At 40.2% G+C, this 13485-nt stretch overlaps 1 protein-coding gene across 1 annotated transcript in view; it reads left to right on the top strand.

Moving 5' to 3' along the window:
• DHX15 (DEAH-box helicase 15) overlaps window positions 1-9968 on the top strand; it is a 44809-nt gene extending 34841 nt beyond the window's left edge. The window contains exons 12-14 of the mRNA XM_027713755.2: window positions 969-1159; window positions 8059-8228; window positions 9403-9968. Coding sequence (XP_027569556.1) covers window positions 969-1159; window positions 8059-8228; window positions 9403-9520 — 479 coding nt within the window. The 3' untranslated portion in view covers window positions 9521-9968. The remainder of the gene's footprint in view (window positions 1-968; window positions 1160-8058; window positions 8229-9402) is intronic.
• The last annotated feature ends 3517 nt before the right edge of the window (window positions 9969-13485 follow it).

Genomic DNA, 13485 nt, shown 5'->3' with positions numbered 1-13485 from the left:
ACAGTTCAGGTGGCTCAGAAAGTAACATGCTGTGGTACTTCACTATACAGTAGAATCCTAACTGTACAAGAGCTTCATCATTCATACTTGATTTAACATATATTCTGTAAGATAAAGCACAGAAAGAACTTGGACCTACCTCAAATTACATAACTTTCCTTCTTTTCAATGCAAATTAAGAAAAGTCTCACTCCTAAGGAGTTACCTTAAGTCTTAATTCTTGTTAAGACAGGCTTTGTTGGATTATTAAACTGACAAAGATGAGAAGAGCATTACTTGAAAAGTAACAGAATTGGTAGGGAATGTGAAACATGCAGGTACTTATCCTGATAGCATGGCAGAGACTTGCTGTTTTAGCAATTTCTTCTTAGAGCCTTCAGCAGTAGGAAGGGTAACATGAGAGTACAGAGTTGTGTTACAGTTGCTGTATTTTACCAGCCACCTACATTTACTTAATCTGCTGTGAGGTGCATCACATTAAAAGTCTGTATAGCTCTTAGCTGTTGCCTGAATGTTTAATTTAAGGGGATTTCATTTCTAAAATACAGCAGTTATGTACAATCATCTTGCGTGTTTGCATGCTACAGTTAAAGATTGCAGTGCTCCTTACGTAAAGTTATGTTTTTCACTGCAGGTTTGGAAGACGATTTTTTTACTTACAGGGTGTGATTTTTGAAATGTCCAAAGTTTAGTGGTGTGTGGTATTTCAGCAGAACATCAGTGATTGTGTGTATGTTGTGTTGGTGAGGAGAAAAAAACTGATTTTTTTCTGTCCTGACCACACGCCTCCTGACTAGAAAGCAGTTTTGGCAAGTTACCTAATGTAGGAAATCAGCTGAACAAACTAAAAGCTGCTGTCATCTATAAAAGTTTATGGATATTTTTTCTGGTTCATCTGACTGATCAGTTTGTTAGTTGCTATTTTATTTACATGTTCTAATTTTGATTCATGTTTTCTAATGTTGCAGATCATGAGTCGGTTCAGTGGTGTTATGACAACTTCATTAACTACAGGTCCCTGATGTCTGCAGACAATGTACGCCAACAGCTGTCACGAATCATGGATAGATTTAATTTGCCCCGTAGAAGCACAGACTTTACCAGCCGAGACTATTACATCAACATCAGAAAGGCATTAGTTACTGGGTATTTCATGCAGGTATGTGTGTATTCTCATAGGTAACTTAGTTCAGTGTTTATGTGGCTCATAATGTTAGTATGGTTGTTATAATTTGTCAAAACTTAATGAATGTTACTTAAATTATACATGGCTAACTATATTGCCACCTAGTCTTTGTCAGGTTGCTTGGTTATTACTCAAGTATCACGCTTTTTAAACAAATCTTATTTGGCAAAGAATTTGTAGGCAGTCTTACTAGTATCAAAATATCATTTCTGGCTTGACCAGTCAGGAGATGGCCACTAACTTCTGGGTAGCTGAGGAAGTAACTTAAAAAGTTACTTATAAAGATTTCTAAGTCGTGCAGAATATGTAGTTCTAAATTATTTGCAATGTGATACAAAACAGGGAAGTATAGTAGTATATAAACATTAACTATATGTAATCTTTATAGAAGGAGAGTATTTTCTCTTGCATGCTTTTCCATACTTATATTTCACTTTTAAATTACATGAGTCAGATTACTGGAGTACTGGAGCAGGTCTGTAATATGCTGTTTGAAACTCTTGCCATTTGCCTGACAGGCACCCACATAGCACACCTGAACTGGGGCACAGAGTTGGGCACTGTGTTCGTTTAAATCACCCCTGCCAAGGAAACAGTGCCTTCCCTGGGCTCAGCCAGCCAGTCTGCAACAGACACGTGTTTCTGGGTTTTCAGAATACAAGAATATCGATGTCAGGAACTGCATTTCACTATAATGCAAATACGAGATTAAGGCTGTTGGCTGCTTTTAAATATTAAAGTGGTTCTAAAGCCTGGCTTGCTGTAACCTTTCAGAAAAGCTGGTTAGTCACTGTGTTCGGTGTTGCATTTGGGACATGTTTTCTGCATATTTCTTGGGGAACACTTTAGTGTTCCCACCTACACCTTTAATTCTATAGATGTTTTGAAAGACAATAGTTCTGCCCAACAGTCCATTTTGGGCCCCAAGACATGTTTGAGTGTCACAGCTGTGCTTCTGTTTGGCACCATACCCTATGGCTTCTGTCACTTATTTGGACCTGTGGGGAGGTCATGTACATGGAAGTTGGTGTGCTGTCAAGTTTGTTTTATGTTTGTTTTATGTTACTCGGAGTCTTCCTCAAGAAGAGTTCCTATTAGAAAACACCTATTCCCATGGATGGGGAACTGATCTGTTGGTGCAGGTAGCTTTTTGTTCTCCGTGTCTCAGGAGTGAAAGATTTGACTTTATATTTTTGCTGTGAATAGAGTAGTAGACTCACACAGATGAAAAATAAAGCCTCTTCAGAAGTCTACTTGGGCTTCCATGGTTAATGGGTTGTCTACCACCTCCCTCACCCACAATGCCTAATGGAATTTTTGGGCTGAATCAAGAGATAACTATGGCAGACCTGTTGAAGGTATTTGGAGTGGAAGCCATTTCAATAGTTTCTCTTCTTCTTTAAAGTGTTAGAGTCCATTTTCATTGGTTTCTTTGATTCTTTAACCTCCATGATAGTGTGATACCTCTTTGACCTCATGAATTCCATGTTGCTTTGAGTAACCTTCAGTAGAAAAATTATAAATACTCCAGAGGTGTTATTTACTGGCAGCTGAAGTACTTAAAAGTGTAACCTGTATACGCATTATACCCTCTCTAAGCTGATGCTCAGACTCTGGCATTTTGGGGCTCTTGTTCAGAAAACTCAAGTAATGAAAAGCATACATCATTCTTTGTCCTCTTAGTACAGAATATGTGTGAAATTCCAAGTGTGAGCACTTGCAAAACGTGTGCGCATACCATAGATAGTTTCTGTATGTAAATTACTAAGTCTGTGGACAACACATGGCAGTGATTCTTCAAACTCTCTAAGCTTAAAAATGCAGTATGAAGTGGAAAAAGCAGTAGCAACCATTGCCCTGAAATAGTTCTCATTGGCTGAATTGTTTTATACTTTGGTAATTGCCTACTGTCATAAAACCAGTCATAAAATTGCACTGTAGAATTTTCTGTACTAACCAAGACCTGTGGTTGATGTCAGACAGCACAGGCCTGTATTAACTGTTGTAATAGTACTAATTACATAACCAGTACTAAGTACTGTATGTTTGCCTGCCTTCGATTCGGTGTTAGCGATGGATAAATGTGAAATTTCTGTTGGTGATGAATCATCTCTTTACCCTTCATATTTAAATGCAAACTTGAATTCCAGTAAATTTGCCGTAGACAAAGTGAGTAGTAGAATAGTTTAAAACTGTCAACAGTTCTGTGTATAGTAAGACTTGGGAAAGATAGATATTGACAAGAAGTTAAGTGACTTGTAAAACTTTCATGCTAAATCTAAGATTTCTTACAGTTTTCATTGTGCAAAATTTTTTTAAAATATGTTTCTGTATCACACATCAGAATATGCAAAATATATGTAAAATAGAGCAAGGGTGATGCTTGCTAAATTGCTAAGAAGCTGCTCATTGAAATTAAAATACATGAAAGAAATACTGCTTTTTCAGTACTTCAGTGCCAGACACAGCCTGTCTTAAGAAGGGAGAGGAATTGGCAAATTGTACAACTAATATAATCGTACTTTGGTAATAAAATTCAAGAACTAGGTGTAGATTATTTACGCAACAGAAGTAGGAGAACTAAGCATACTTTATAGAAACACCTAAACAGGCTTAAATACTGTAGCACAGTGTTAGCTCAGGATTGAAGTAAGTCACGGGAGTATGTAACCACTTAATGGTGACTTATCCATGATATTCATGGAAAACTAATCTTAGCTGAAGTAACTGTGTGGTAAAGAGTAAGCAAAAAAAGTTATAGTACAGGAAGTAAGCTAAGGAAACTTTAAATTGAACAGAAAAAGGGAAGCAAATGACAAAATATCTTAAAGATGAGTTATCTTTCTCTTAGTGATTTGTTTGTTTTTTACCAGTTGTCATAAAGAACTTAGATTTTTATCATTGTATTTCCAATCTACTATTGGAGGTAGAAGAAGAATTGATAGTTGAAAATTTACATCAAAATTCAAAGGTGGAAACAAGTCCTGTGATGTTTTCAAATCACAGAATGGGTCAGGTTGGAAGGGACCACAGTGGGTCATCTGGTCCAACCTTCCAACACAAGCAGGGTCATCCCAGAGCACATTGCATAGGTTTGCATCCAGATGGTGCTTAAATATCTCCAGTGAGGGAGACTCCACAACCTCTCTGGGCAGTCTGTTCCAGTGCTTGGTCACCTGCACAGTAAAGAATTTCTTCCTCCTGTTCAGGTGAAACTTCCTGTGCATCAGTTTCTGCTCATTGCCTCTTGTCCTATTGCTTGGCACCACCGAGAAGAGCCTGGCTCCATCCTCTTGACACCTTCCCTTCAGATACTTACAGACATGGATGAGGTCCCCTCTCAGTTGTCTCTTCTTGAGGCTGAACAGGCCCAGCTCCCCCAGCCTTTCCTCGTAAGAGAGATGCTCCAGTCCCTTAATTATCTTTGTTGCCCTCTGATGGACTCAGTCTAGGAGCTCCATGTCTCTTTTGTACTGGGGAGCCCAGAACTGGACACAGAACTCCAGATGCAGGTCACTAGGGCTGAATAGGAGAGGCAAGATCACCTCCCAGGACCTGCTGGCAATGGTCTTCTAATGTACCCTGGGATGCCATTGGCGTTCTTGGACACAAATGTATACAGATCAAACTTGGAACCTTTTCTAGAAGATGTGGCTTAGTCAAACACAGGTTATATCATTGTCACTGCAGAGGATAACTTAATTGACCAATAGTGTACAGAAAATTAGATGTCAGATGATTTGCCACTGGTGCATTTAATGGTATTCATTTTATTCTAAGAGTGCAGAAGAATGGTGTAAAACTTTTTAATAGATTCAGAAACACTCTTGCGTGCACTGCAAGCAGAAACTTCAGAAGTCCAGGCAACTGACAGTGCTGCTCCTTTGGTGCGTGCTAGTATTCTTTTGTCAGAAAGACAGACAAGGAACCATCTAAACTGTCTGTCAGAACTAACCTGCCAAAATTTGTAACCTTAAATATAAAAAGCCTGGATCTTGTGATACTATTTCTGCTTTTGACCTTTTAAATGCATTTGTATTTACAGTGTTAGACATGTTTGACTAAAGACCCCTTATTGGGCCTCTAGGTTCAATGACATGATAGATAATAAATAATCACAAGCATATTTAAAATTTCAGAGGGGAGAATGTGTAATTTTTACTAAAATTGTGACAAGAACTTGAACTAAAACATTTTCCTGTGGTGGCATGTGCCACTGTTGCTGTCTAGGTTTGTCATGTTGATAAAAGCGTTATAATTGTCTCTTAAGTCATCAGCCAGGTGGGCTTTCTGGGGCTGCATAGTAATCTGTTGCAGAGATGAGCTGGCTTGACTCTTGGCCATCCTTTTAGAGTCATGTTTAGGTAGTCTAATTCACAAAAGTTTTAAACTAATGACAGATTCTTTGATGATCTTGGGGTTCAGGTGTGTTCATAATATCTTGCTTACTACCACTGCTTATCAAAAAATGAACCCATTTACTAGACATACTCTGTATCGTCCTGTGGTTTCTGTGGAAGATTGTGGGTTTTTTATACTGTGAAAAACATCACAGAATTGTTGTGGTGGAAGGGCCCTCTGGAGGACACCTGGTCCAACTACCCCTGCATTTGCAGGCACTGGAATTGGTTTTATGCCAGGGTTTCAAAGGAGTGTAAGTATGTATGCTGCCTCCCATGTGTCAGTGTTCGCTCCCTTATGTCACCCTTGGTGCTTGCCTGAGCCTTTCTAAATTCTTTCAGCTCAGTGACCTGGCAGGCCACTTACACCTTCAAAGGGGAAGCAAGAATGGGCTCTATCAGCTGTGCTGAAACAGCTCAGGCCAGGAGGGAGCAGGAAAGTGCAGCAGCTGGCACATCACCATGGCTTGCTGTGGAGCCATAGCTTCACTGTGTTATTTCTCATAGCATTGCTGTTACTGACCCTGAAATTCTTCACTGATGCATGTGGCAACAGGCACACTTCCTAGAAACATCTCAGTAGGATAAATACTGTGGGTCAGTGTTGGCTTGGGATCGAAGTCAGTCACAGTAGTATGTAACCACCTAAAGGTGGCTTAATCCCTGATATCAATGGTCTAAGGAAACATTTTCTTCTTAATTGGTATTATTCCAGTTCTTGTCCTTCCCTGGAAATTCAGAGGTCTTTGTACGTTTCTGTAGCATTTTTCTTTGAGTAGGCTTAATTAGTTATTTTGAAATCTTTTTACTTAGTTCGGAATAATACAGATTAATCAAGAAATACAACTACACTATCATTATAAGTTACATGGAAAAGGAAATTGTATGTATTTGGGAAAGGTAGATTATAAGACTTTGCTACTTCAGTACATCTGAGCGAGACTGAGATGCTAAAGGTAAATTGTATTGAATTTTAACAGCATGCATTTCTAAAATGAAACCTAAATAAATGATTTGTTCTGTCCTTTTCTAGGAAGAACTAGAACAGATAAAGCACTCTGATATTCTTGTATGCATGTGTATTTTGATCTGAAAAATCAAATTGATTTTAAACAGAACATCCTTTGAAAAAAAGCCTAATCCTACAGCATGGTGTGCTGTCTTTGTGCTAGGTCTCTGACAGATGAGTGTCTAGCCTAGTCTGTTTTGCAGCTATACTGCTATTTAATTTTGCAAACATTGTATTGAGTTGGATGAAATTAAGCCTAAATTGTTAAAGACAGTGTGCTGTTAATCTCCATTTAAAGGAATCTCTCTTGGCTTCCCAGACTTGAAATAAAGTAGAAGTGTAATCTCTCAAATCTTGGGTGAAAAGATTTGCAGTCTATTGAAATACTTTGTTCTAGTCCTAAAACATATTCTGGATAATAATGTCATAATATATAAAAGAGAAGCACACTCAAAGTAAGTAATTCCTTACTAAGGAGTTATTCTAACTTAAAATTTGAGGTAGCTGTTGCTTTAGAAGTCCTGAGGTTTTAATCTAATAGGTGGAATTCACTTTTGACTAGGCAAAAAAAAAAAGCTATATGTAGAATTAAAAAAAAAAGGGAAGAAAACAAAGGAGTATGCATCTATATTAAAGGAAACCAGCTGATGATGATCTGATCTAAAATGTGGTTTTTTGACATCTTTCAGCTGTTGTCCATCCTGTTTAATCTTTCTACAGTATTTGTGTGTGTGTAATGAGTGGAGAGGTTATCTTCAATTTCCAGTATCAGAGGGTTAATTTTAGTTACCTGTTCCGTTAGATTAGCTGTTTGTACAGAGGATATCCTTCTAAGGATAACTGTCTGCTTTACCCAGCTCATTAAGATTTGGTATCGGAGCATCTCGGCAAGGTAGGCATTATTCCCTTTCATAGAGCAAGGAGCTTAGTCAGAGACAGGTTAATTGATTTTCACCAAGGTCACAACAGAAGTGTGTTGCTGAACCTACATTTTCCAGCTCTGAAGCTCATGCTGTAACAAGACCTCTCTCATAAAAGGACAACATTGTGGCTTACTGGTCCCACAGTGGCTACTGCAAATTAAATGTTTGAAGCAGATGTCTGTAGTAGACCACAGTTGGCTTTGTGTGATGGTGCAAACCTGTCCAATTCCATTGCAGTACTTGTGTTTGCGTTCCTGTTGTTCCAATAATGATTTTTCTCTTTGGGTGATATCTATTTTTGTATATTGCTTGAATTGTATATTAGAATATACACTTACCATGGCAGTTAGCAAAAACATCTGGCATCTTGATTGTGTCTATAAAAAAACATGAATAGTTGAAGTGGTCAAGTAATGTGCCAAATTTAGAAGGGGTTTGAAAGTTGGGATAGTACGTTTTGTATAGAACACTTAACAATCAGCTTGAAATTGCTTCATTTAAAAATTGCCTGTGGTAATGAAAGAATGTCTTTTTATTTAGGTGGCACATTTGGAGCGAACGGGGCATTACTTAACTGTAAAAGATAACCAGGTGGTGCAGTTGCATCCCTCCACTGTTCTTGATCACAAACCAGAATGGGTGCTGTATAATGAGTTTGTCCTTACAACGAAGAACTACATCCGGACATGTACAGACATCAAGCCAGAATGGTAAGCTGAAGTCTCGCAACAGTCGTGATCTACTGTACAGCTCTTGTGTTTCTTTTTCGTTTTCTTAACTTGAGGTAATTCTTTTCACTCTTTATGAAGCCATATTTACTAAAATGGTTTGAGGAATGGCAGTGGCATGGACTTGAGATGTTGCAGATCACTAAAGGTTTTTGTTGTGGGAGTTGTGTTTAGAACTCATGGTGCCTGGGCTCTGTATGCAGTGCACAGAGAGATGCTTGACTTAAAAACAGTTACTTCGGTGAGCCTGTTTGGAAAGATCCTGTCTGGGGATAAGTCCAAGCACCCACTTGCATACCTGAGTTAAGAGATTCCAGTAGGTGCCTCTGTTTTCAAGATCCAGGACCTCACTTATCTGGCTTCTTTCAGAAGGAGCTGAACAGGATTTTGTGCTTTCTTAAAATACTAAAGAAAGAGGTGGTAATAGTGGTACAAATTGCCTTGTCATGATATTTATTCCTCAACAAGTGTATATCAAGGAAATAGAGGCCTGAACCTCTGCAGACAAGCAGAGATCTGAAGCACCTTGCCTGTCTTTAAGGTTATACTTAAGCTGCCAAGTTGTAAGCTTTGGGGATATGGGAGGGTCTTCAGTTGCTGAAATTTTACTGTTGTGCAGGAAGAGTTTAAAGATTCGCAAGCTGGAAAACGCAGCATATATAGCTTGTAGTATCTTAATGAAAAATGTGGTTCCTTAGAAATCTTTTCTCAACAAACACTGTATAGCGTAAAGCATGTTCATATGGCCTTAGTTGTATTTTTAAGCTTAAAGCAGCTAAGGCTGAACTGTACTTGGACACAAACTGACGTTTGGGTGGACTTCTGTGGCTGGCGGCCTTGGACATTAGGCAGCAGCTCTGGCTGTGTGGGCCACCGTGGCAGGTACTGCAGCAGCAGTGAGGGTCTGTAAGGGGCACATGGCTGCACAGGGCATATCATGAGACTCGTGAGTGCTTTTTGCTTTGGACTTGAGCCCTTGCACAGGATGGCACTGAGATTTTATGTGTGTGTGCATGTGTGTAAAATTCAATTAATCTTAGAATCGCAGAATGAGCTGAAAATAATGGATAACCTTTGTTTCCCCCCTTTGTAGAATTTCTCTAAGATGCATCTTAAAGTTTTGAGTATCAGTAACAAGCTTTTCCTTTTTTGACAGGCTGGTGAAAATTGCCCCTCAATATTATGACATGAGCAATTTTCCACAGTGCGAAGCAAAGAGACAGTTGGATCGCATCATTGCCAAACTTCAGTCCAAGGAATACTCACAGTACTGAATTTATGCTTTGAACTGAAGTTATTCAGAGGACAGCTTTAAGAGATGAAAGGATTCAAAGTTCAAGTTGTGCTCTTCACTTTGGTTCAATAATGGCCTTTATTTGAAAGCTTTTTAATTTTTCTTTACAGTAAATATTCCATTCTGATTTCATAAATTAAACATTTATGCCTCCCTTTTGTGTTGACACTGTAGCTCATACTGGAAAAGCTAATCAATGTTTTGCAGTTTATTGAAAGTAGTTCTATATATAACAATGTTCTAAGCATTTCTTTAGAAATGGTTGAAAATGCTTCTAAAAATGTGATTATCGACCATGGTATGCATGATCGTTGTAATTGTTGACATTCCTTTTAGAAGTTGTGAAATGTTACAACTTGTGCTTCTGTAGACACAATCTTCAGCTTCAGTACAAAGGTACTGACTTCAATAAAGTCTATTTATACTAATTTTGTGCCACAGTATGTCAGTATTTCTATTGTTTTGATTGAAACATGAGAAGCCATTTAGTCTCCCAGTAAACTGCTGTTTGATTGACATGGCAGTAGTTTAATATTTTAATATTAAAAGTGCGGATGTTTAAGCAGCACAGTGATGATGACATCAGCGTAATGCATACAATGTTGATCCCTTGCAAACTTGTTTAAATTATTTAGGAAAAATGAAATGCATGCAGATGTGTTAGGAGAATGCTTTCTTCAAACATAGCCCTAAATATTTCTTGGACAGAACTGTAGTAATGTGTCCTGTAACGTGGAGTGTCTGTGGCGAGTTAGGAATTGCCCTGCTGGGCAGTGTTCAGGGACCATTTAGGATCAACACAAACAATAGCATAAGTGACACTGTAGGTCAGGTCACACTGCACCGTTGTAATTTTGTACGGATTTTTGGTGAAATATGATTTGACAGCATTTTCAATTTGGGAAGGCTAATCCCATGAGGAATTTGTAGTGAAATTTGATCAGAGGGCTGGAGCACCTGAGGAGCTCTATGAGGACAGGCTGAGAGAGTTGGCACTATTTAGCCTTGAGAAGAAAAGGAGGAGACCTTATTGTGGACTTTTAATACTTACAGAGGTTTTGTAAGAATGAGTTGTGGCTTTTTACCAGGGCCTGTAGTGACAGGACATGGGGCAATGGTTTTACTTGAGCAGAGGGTAGGTTAAGATTAGACATAAGGAAGAAATTCGTCACTGTGAAGGCGGTGAGGCGCTGGAACAGGTTTTCCAATGAAGTTGTGGATGCCCAGTCCCTGCAGTGTTCAAGGTCAGTTGGATGGGGCTTTGAGCAACCTGGTCTAGTGGAAGGTGTCCCTGCCCATGGCAGGAGGGTTGGATCTACAAGGTCCCTGCCAACCCAAGTCATTCTGTGTTTTAATGTATTTGATCAGATTTCAGTTTTTCCCTCCCCCTGGAATACACTGAGCTTTGGTCCTTATAGCAAAGAGAAGCTGGATCAGCTCTTGCTAAAACTGGTTCCCCTAGGAAGAGCGCTGTGCGCTGTCATGCTGTAAGGCTGAAGTAAAAATAGGTTATGTTTGGAGAGCTGGTAACTAACCTCAGACGAATCTTAAGTACTGATGTTTGGTGTATCCTATTTAAATACTAGCAATGGACTATAAAATTACTTGGAATGGAATAGTTTGAGGACTTCCTTAAATTCCAACTTTTTTTTTCTAAAATGCCTTTTATATGATGGGGCATAGAGAAGTTTTGAAAACTTTTTGTTAGCAACTAAAACAGTAATTGTGAAGGAAAAAATGTCTGAAGATTAAAATTTGAGTGGGTTTATAATATGCGGTGGGAGTTGGGGAGTCTGTCTCAAGTTTGATAAGTGAGTGAGGGAGTGGAGGATCTCCCCCACCTGAGGCATTGTGGAATGGACTCTCCTGCCCTACAAAATCATTTTCAGTAGGAAGGAGGGAGGTTGACTCTGCATAAAATGTTGAACTGGATGGAGTTTTCTGACTGCAGGTGGAAGAGTTTTTATTTAAAACAGCGATTCTGAACTTCTTAAGCAACTGGATTTCATACTAGCATTCCTAAACATAAAAATGTTGGTTTTGCAAATTCCTGCTCTAGGAGGACTCAGCCTGGTTTTGCCTGACTTGCTTATCCCCCACTGTGAGGGGGCTGCTTTGTGCAGTGCTGAAAACTGGCCGCTCCCCAGGTAAGAGAATGTCTCTAGGATTTGTCTGCAGCTTTCAGCTGAACAGTGTAGAACCAGCTTCTGCACAACTTTCCCTAGGTCTAGCAAGGGCCACAAACAGCCAGTTCTCTGCATGAAACCCCTCAGGGACCCCAGAACCAGCTGACATAAGCTGCCATAGCCTGGGTCCTTGGGGATGGGGGAGCAGATGGCTATGGCTGTGAGTGGAACTTGACACAGGAGAGACTTTGGCCCTTTTTTTTTTTCTTTTTTTCTTTTTTAAAATTGTCATACCCACAAACTCAGCTTGGGCTGTGACAGCTGACCTGGGATCTTTCACTTTGCTCTGTTTTTGCTACCAGGAATGCAAATACTACTGGCCAAACTCATGTCCTCTGGCAGCTGTGCAGCCCTGACACCTTCCAATTAAGCCAGTGACACCTGTGCAATCCACCTGAAGGCCCAGGGGGGCACCGGTGTCATGGGCTGAATTGGAAGGCTGTCGGTGTCCCAGCTGTCACCGGGGACAGAGCAGGCCTGGTGCCCCCTCCCCTCCTGACTGGGAATGCGAGCAATGGGAAACAGCTTACCTGCTGGGACCCTGATGGAATCTGGGGGCTAGTGCTTCAGGAATATACAGAAACCTAGACATCTGGGGAACCTGGTGGGTTTGGTGCTTGCATGGCATTAGTGTATCTCTGAAAAACGCTCCCCTTACCGAAGAACTGACAAAGCATTTTCTCATGGGGACTGCGTGTGTGACACAGAGTCATTCCTTCGCTAAGGCCCGGGGGTGGGAGCGGCTTTGTGCAGGCATGTACAGTCTGTTCTGTGCCCAGTACTGATCTCAAATAACTGAGGGTGTTCAAGGGTTCGGGGAGAAACAACACAAACTCACTTAAATCACTGTGGACACCTTAGACTTGCTGCAAATCTCACTTTTGATGTAATTTTAGAGCCATATAGCAGTGGGAGGGGAGCCAGGTATCTAAGGAGTTACTGGCCCTCTCTGAAGGAGTAGTGACAGGGATAGCAGGGCTTCTTCAAGTAGTGTTTCCTGGGTCTGAAAGGGAAGCTTGTATCAGGAGCCACCTTCTTTGCTGCTGCTGTCTCGGGGGTGGAGCAGATGCATGCAGAGAAGCTTGGATTTTAGAATAGCCCTGGGTTTTCCTGAGTTCACTGTTGAAAGGTAAAACCTCATTCCCATTTTTCTGATGGGAAAACTGTCAAAAAAGGTTGCCCAGAGGAACAAAAGGAAACTAAGAAGGAGGTGTAGGAATAAGGCTGCTTTATCTATGAGCATATGAAGGTCACTGCCTCTCTAAAACTGTTACAGATACCTGCAGTCCTGCCCATCATCAGAGCTCTGGCTGCTTATACTGCACAATGCAGTAAATGGGAGGAAGAGTTGGAAATCAAAAGTTTGCTGGTGTCAAATAGAAATTCAGCTTCCCCTGTTTTTTGTCCTGTGAAATGCCACAACTGACTACAAGACCCTTCCTACTGGCCTGAGGAGCGAGGGATCCCGGATAAAGCACAGAGCTGCCCCCACCAGCTGCAGCCATTTGCTGTTCAGTGTTCCCTGCCCTATTGATGCCACTTCAGAGCATTCAGACTGCTAGCCAGGTGTTGTGAGCATTTTTGTTTTGGAGTACTGAGTAATGGCTCCTTAGGATTAGCTGGTTATCTGCTTTAGATTGGTCTGAAAGGTCTTTGTTTACTTACAGTGATCTTTTTATCAGAGACATTCTGGTGGTTTTTGAAAATATGTGGTTTGTATATAATAAACTATTTATAGTGTGGGACTTCTGAAAATACA

The sequence above is a fragment of the Pipra filicauda genome, unplaced genomic scaffold, assembly GCF_003945595.2.
Source record: "Pipra filicauda isolate LSUMZ 115617 unplaced genomic scaffold, ASM394559v2 scaffold169_size1572857_pilon, whole genome shotgun sequence".
NCBI classification, from domain to species: Eukaryota; Metazoa; Chordata; class Aves; order Passeriformes; family Pipridae; genus Pipra; species Pipra filicauda.
Note: the sequence above shows the minus strand (reverse complement) of the source record. Positions and strands in the feature narration are given on the sequence as shown.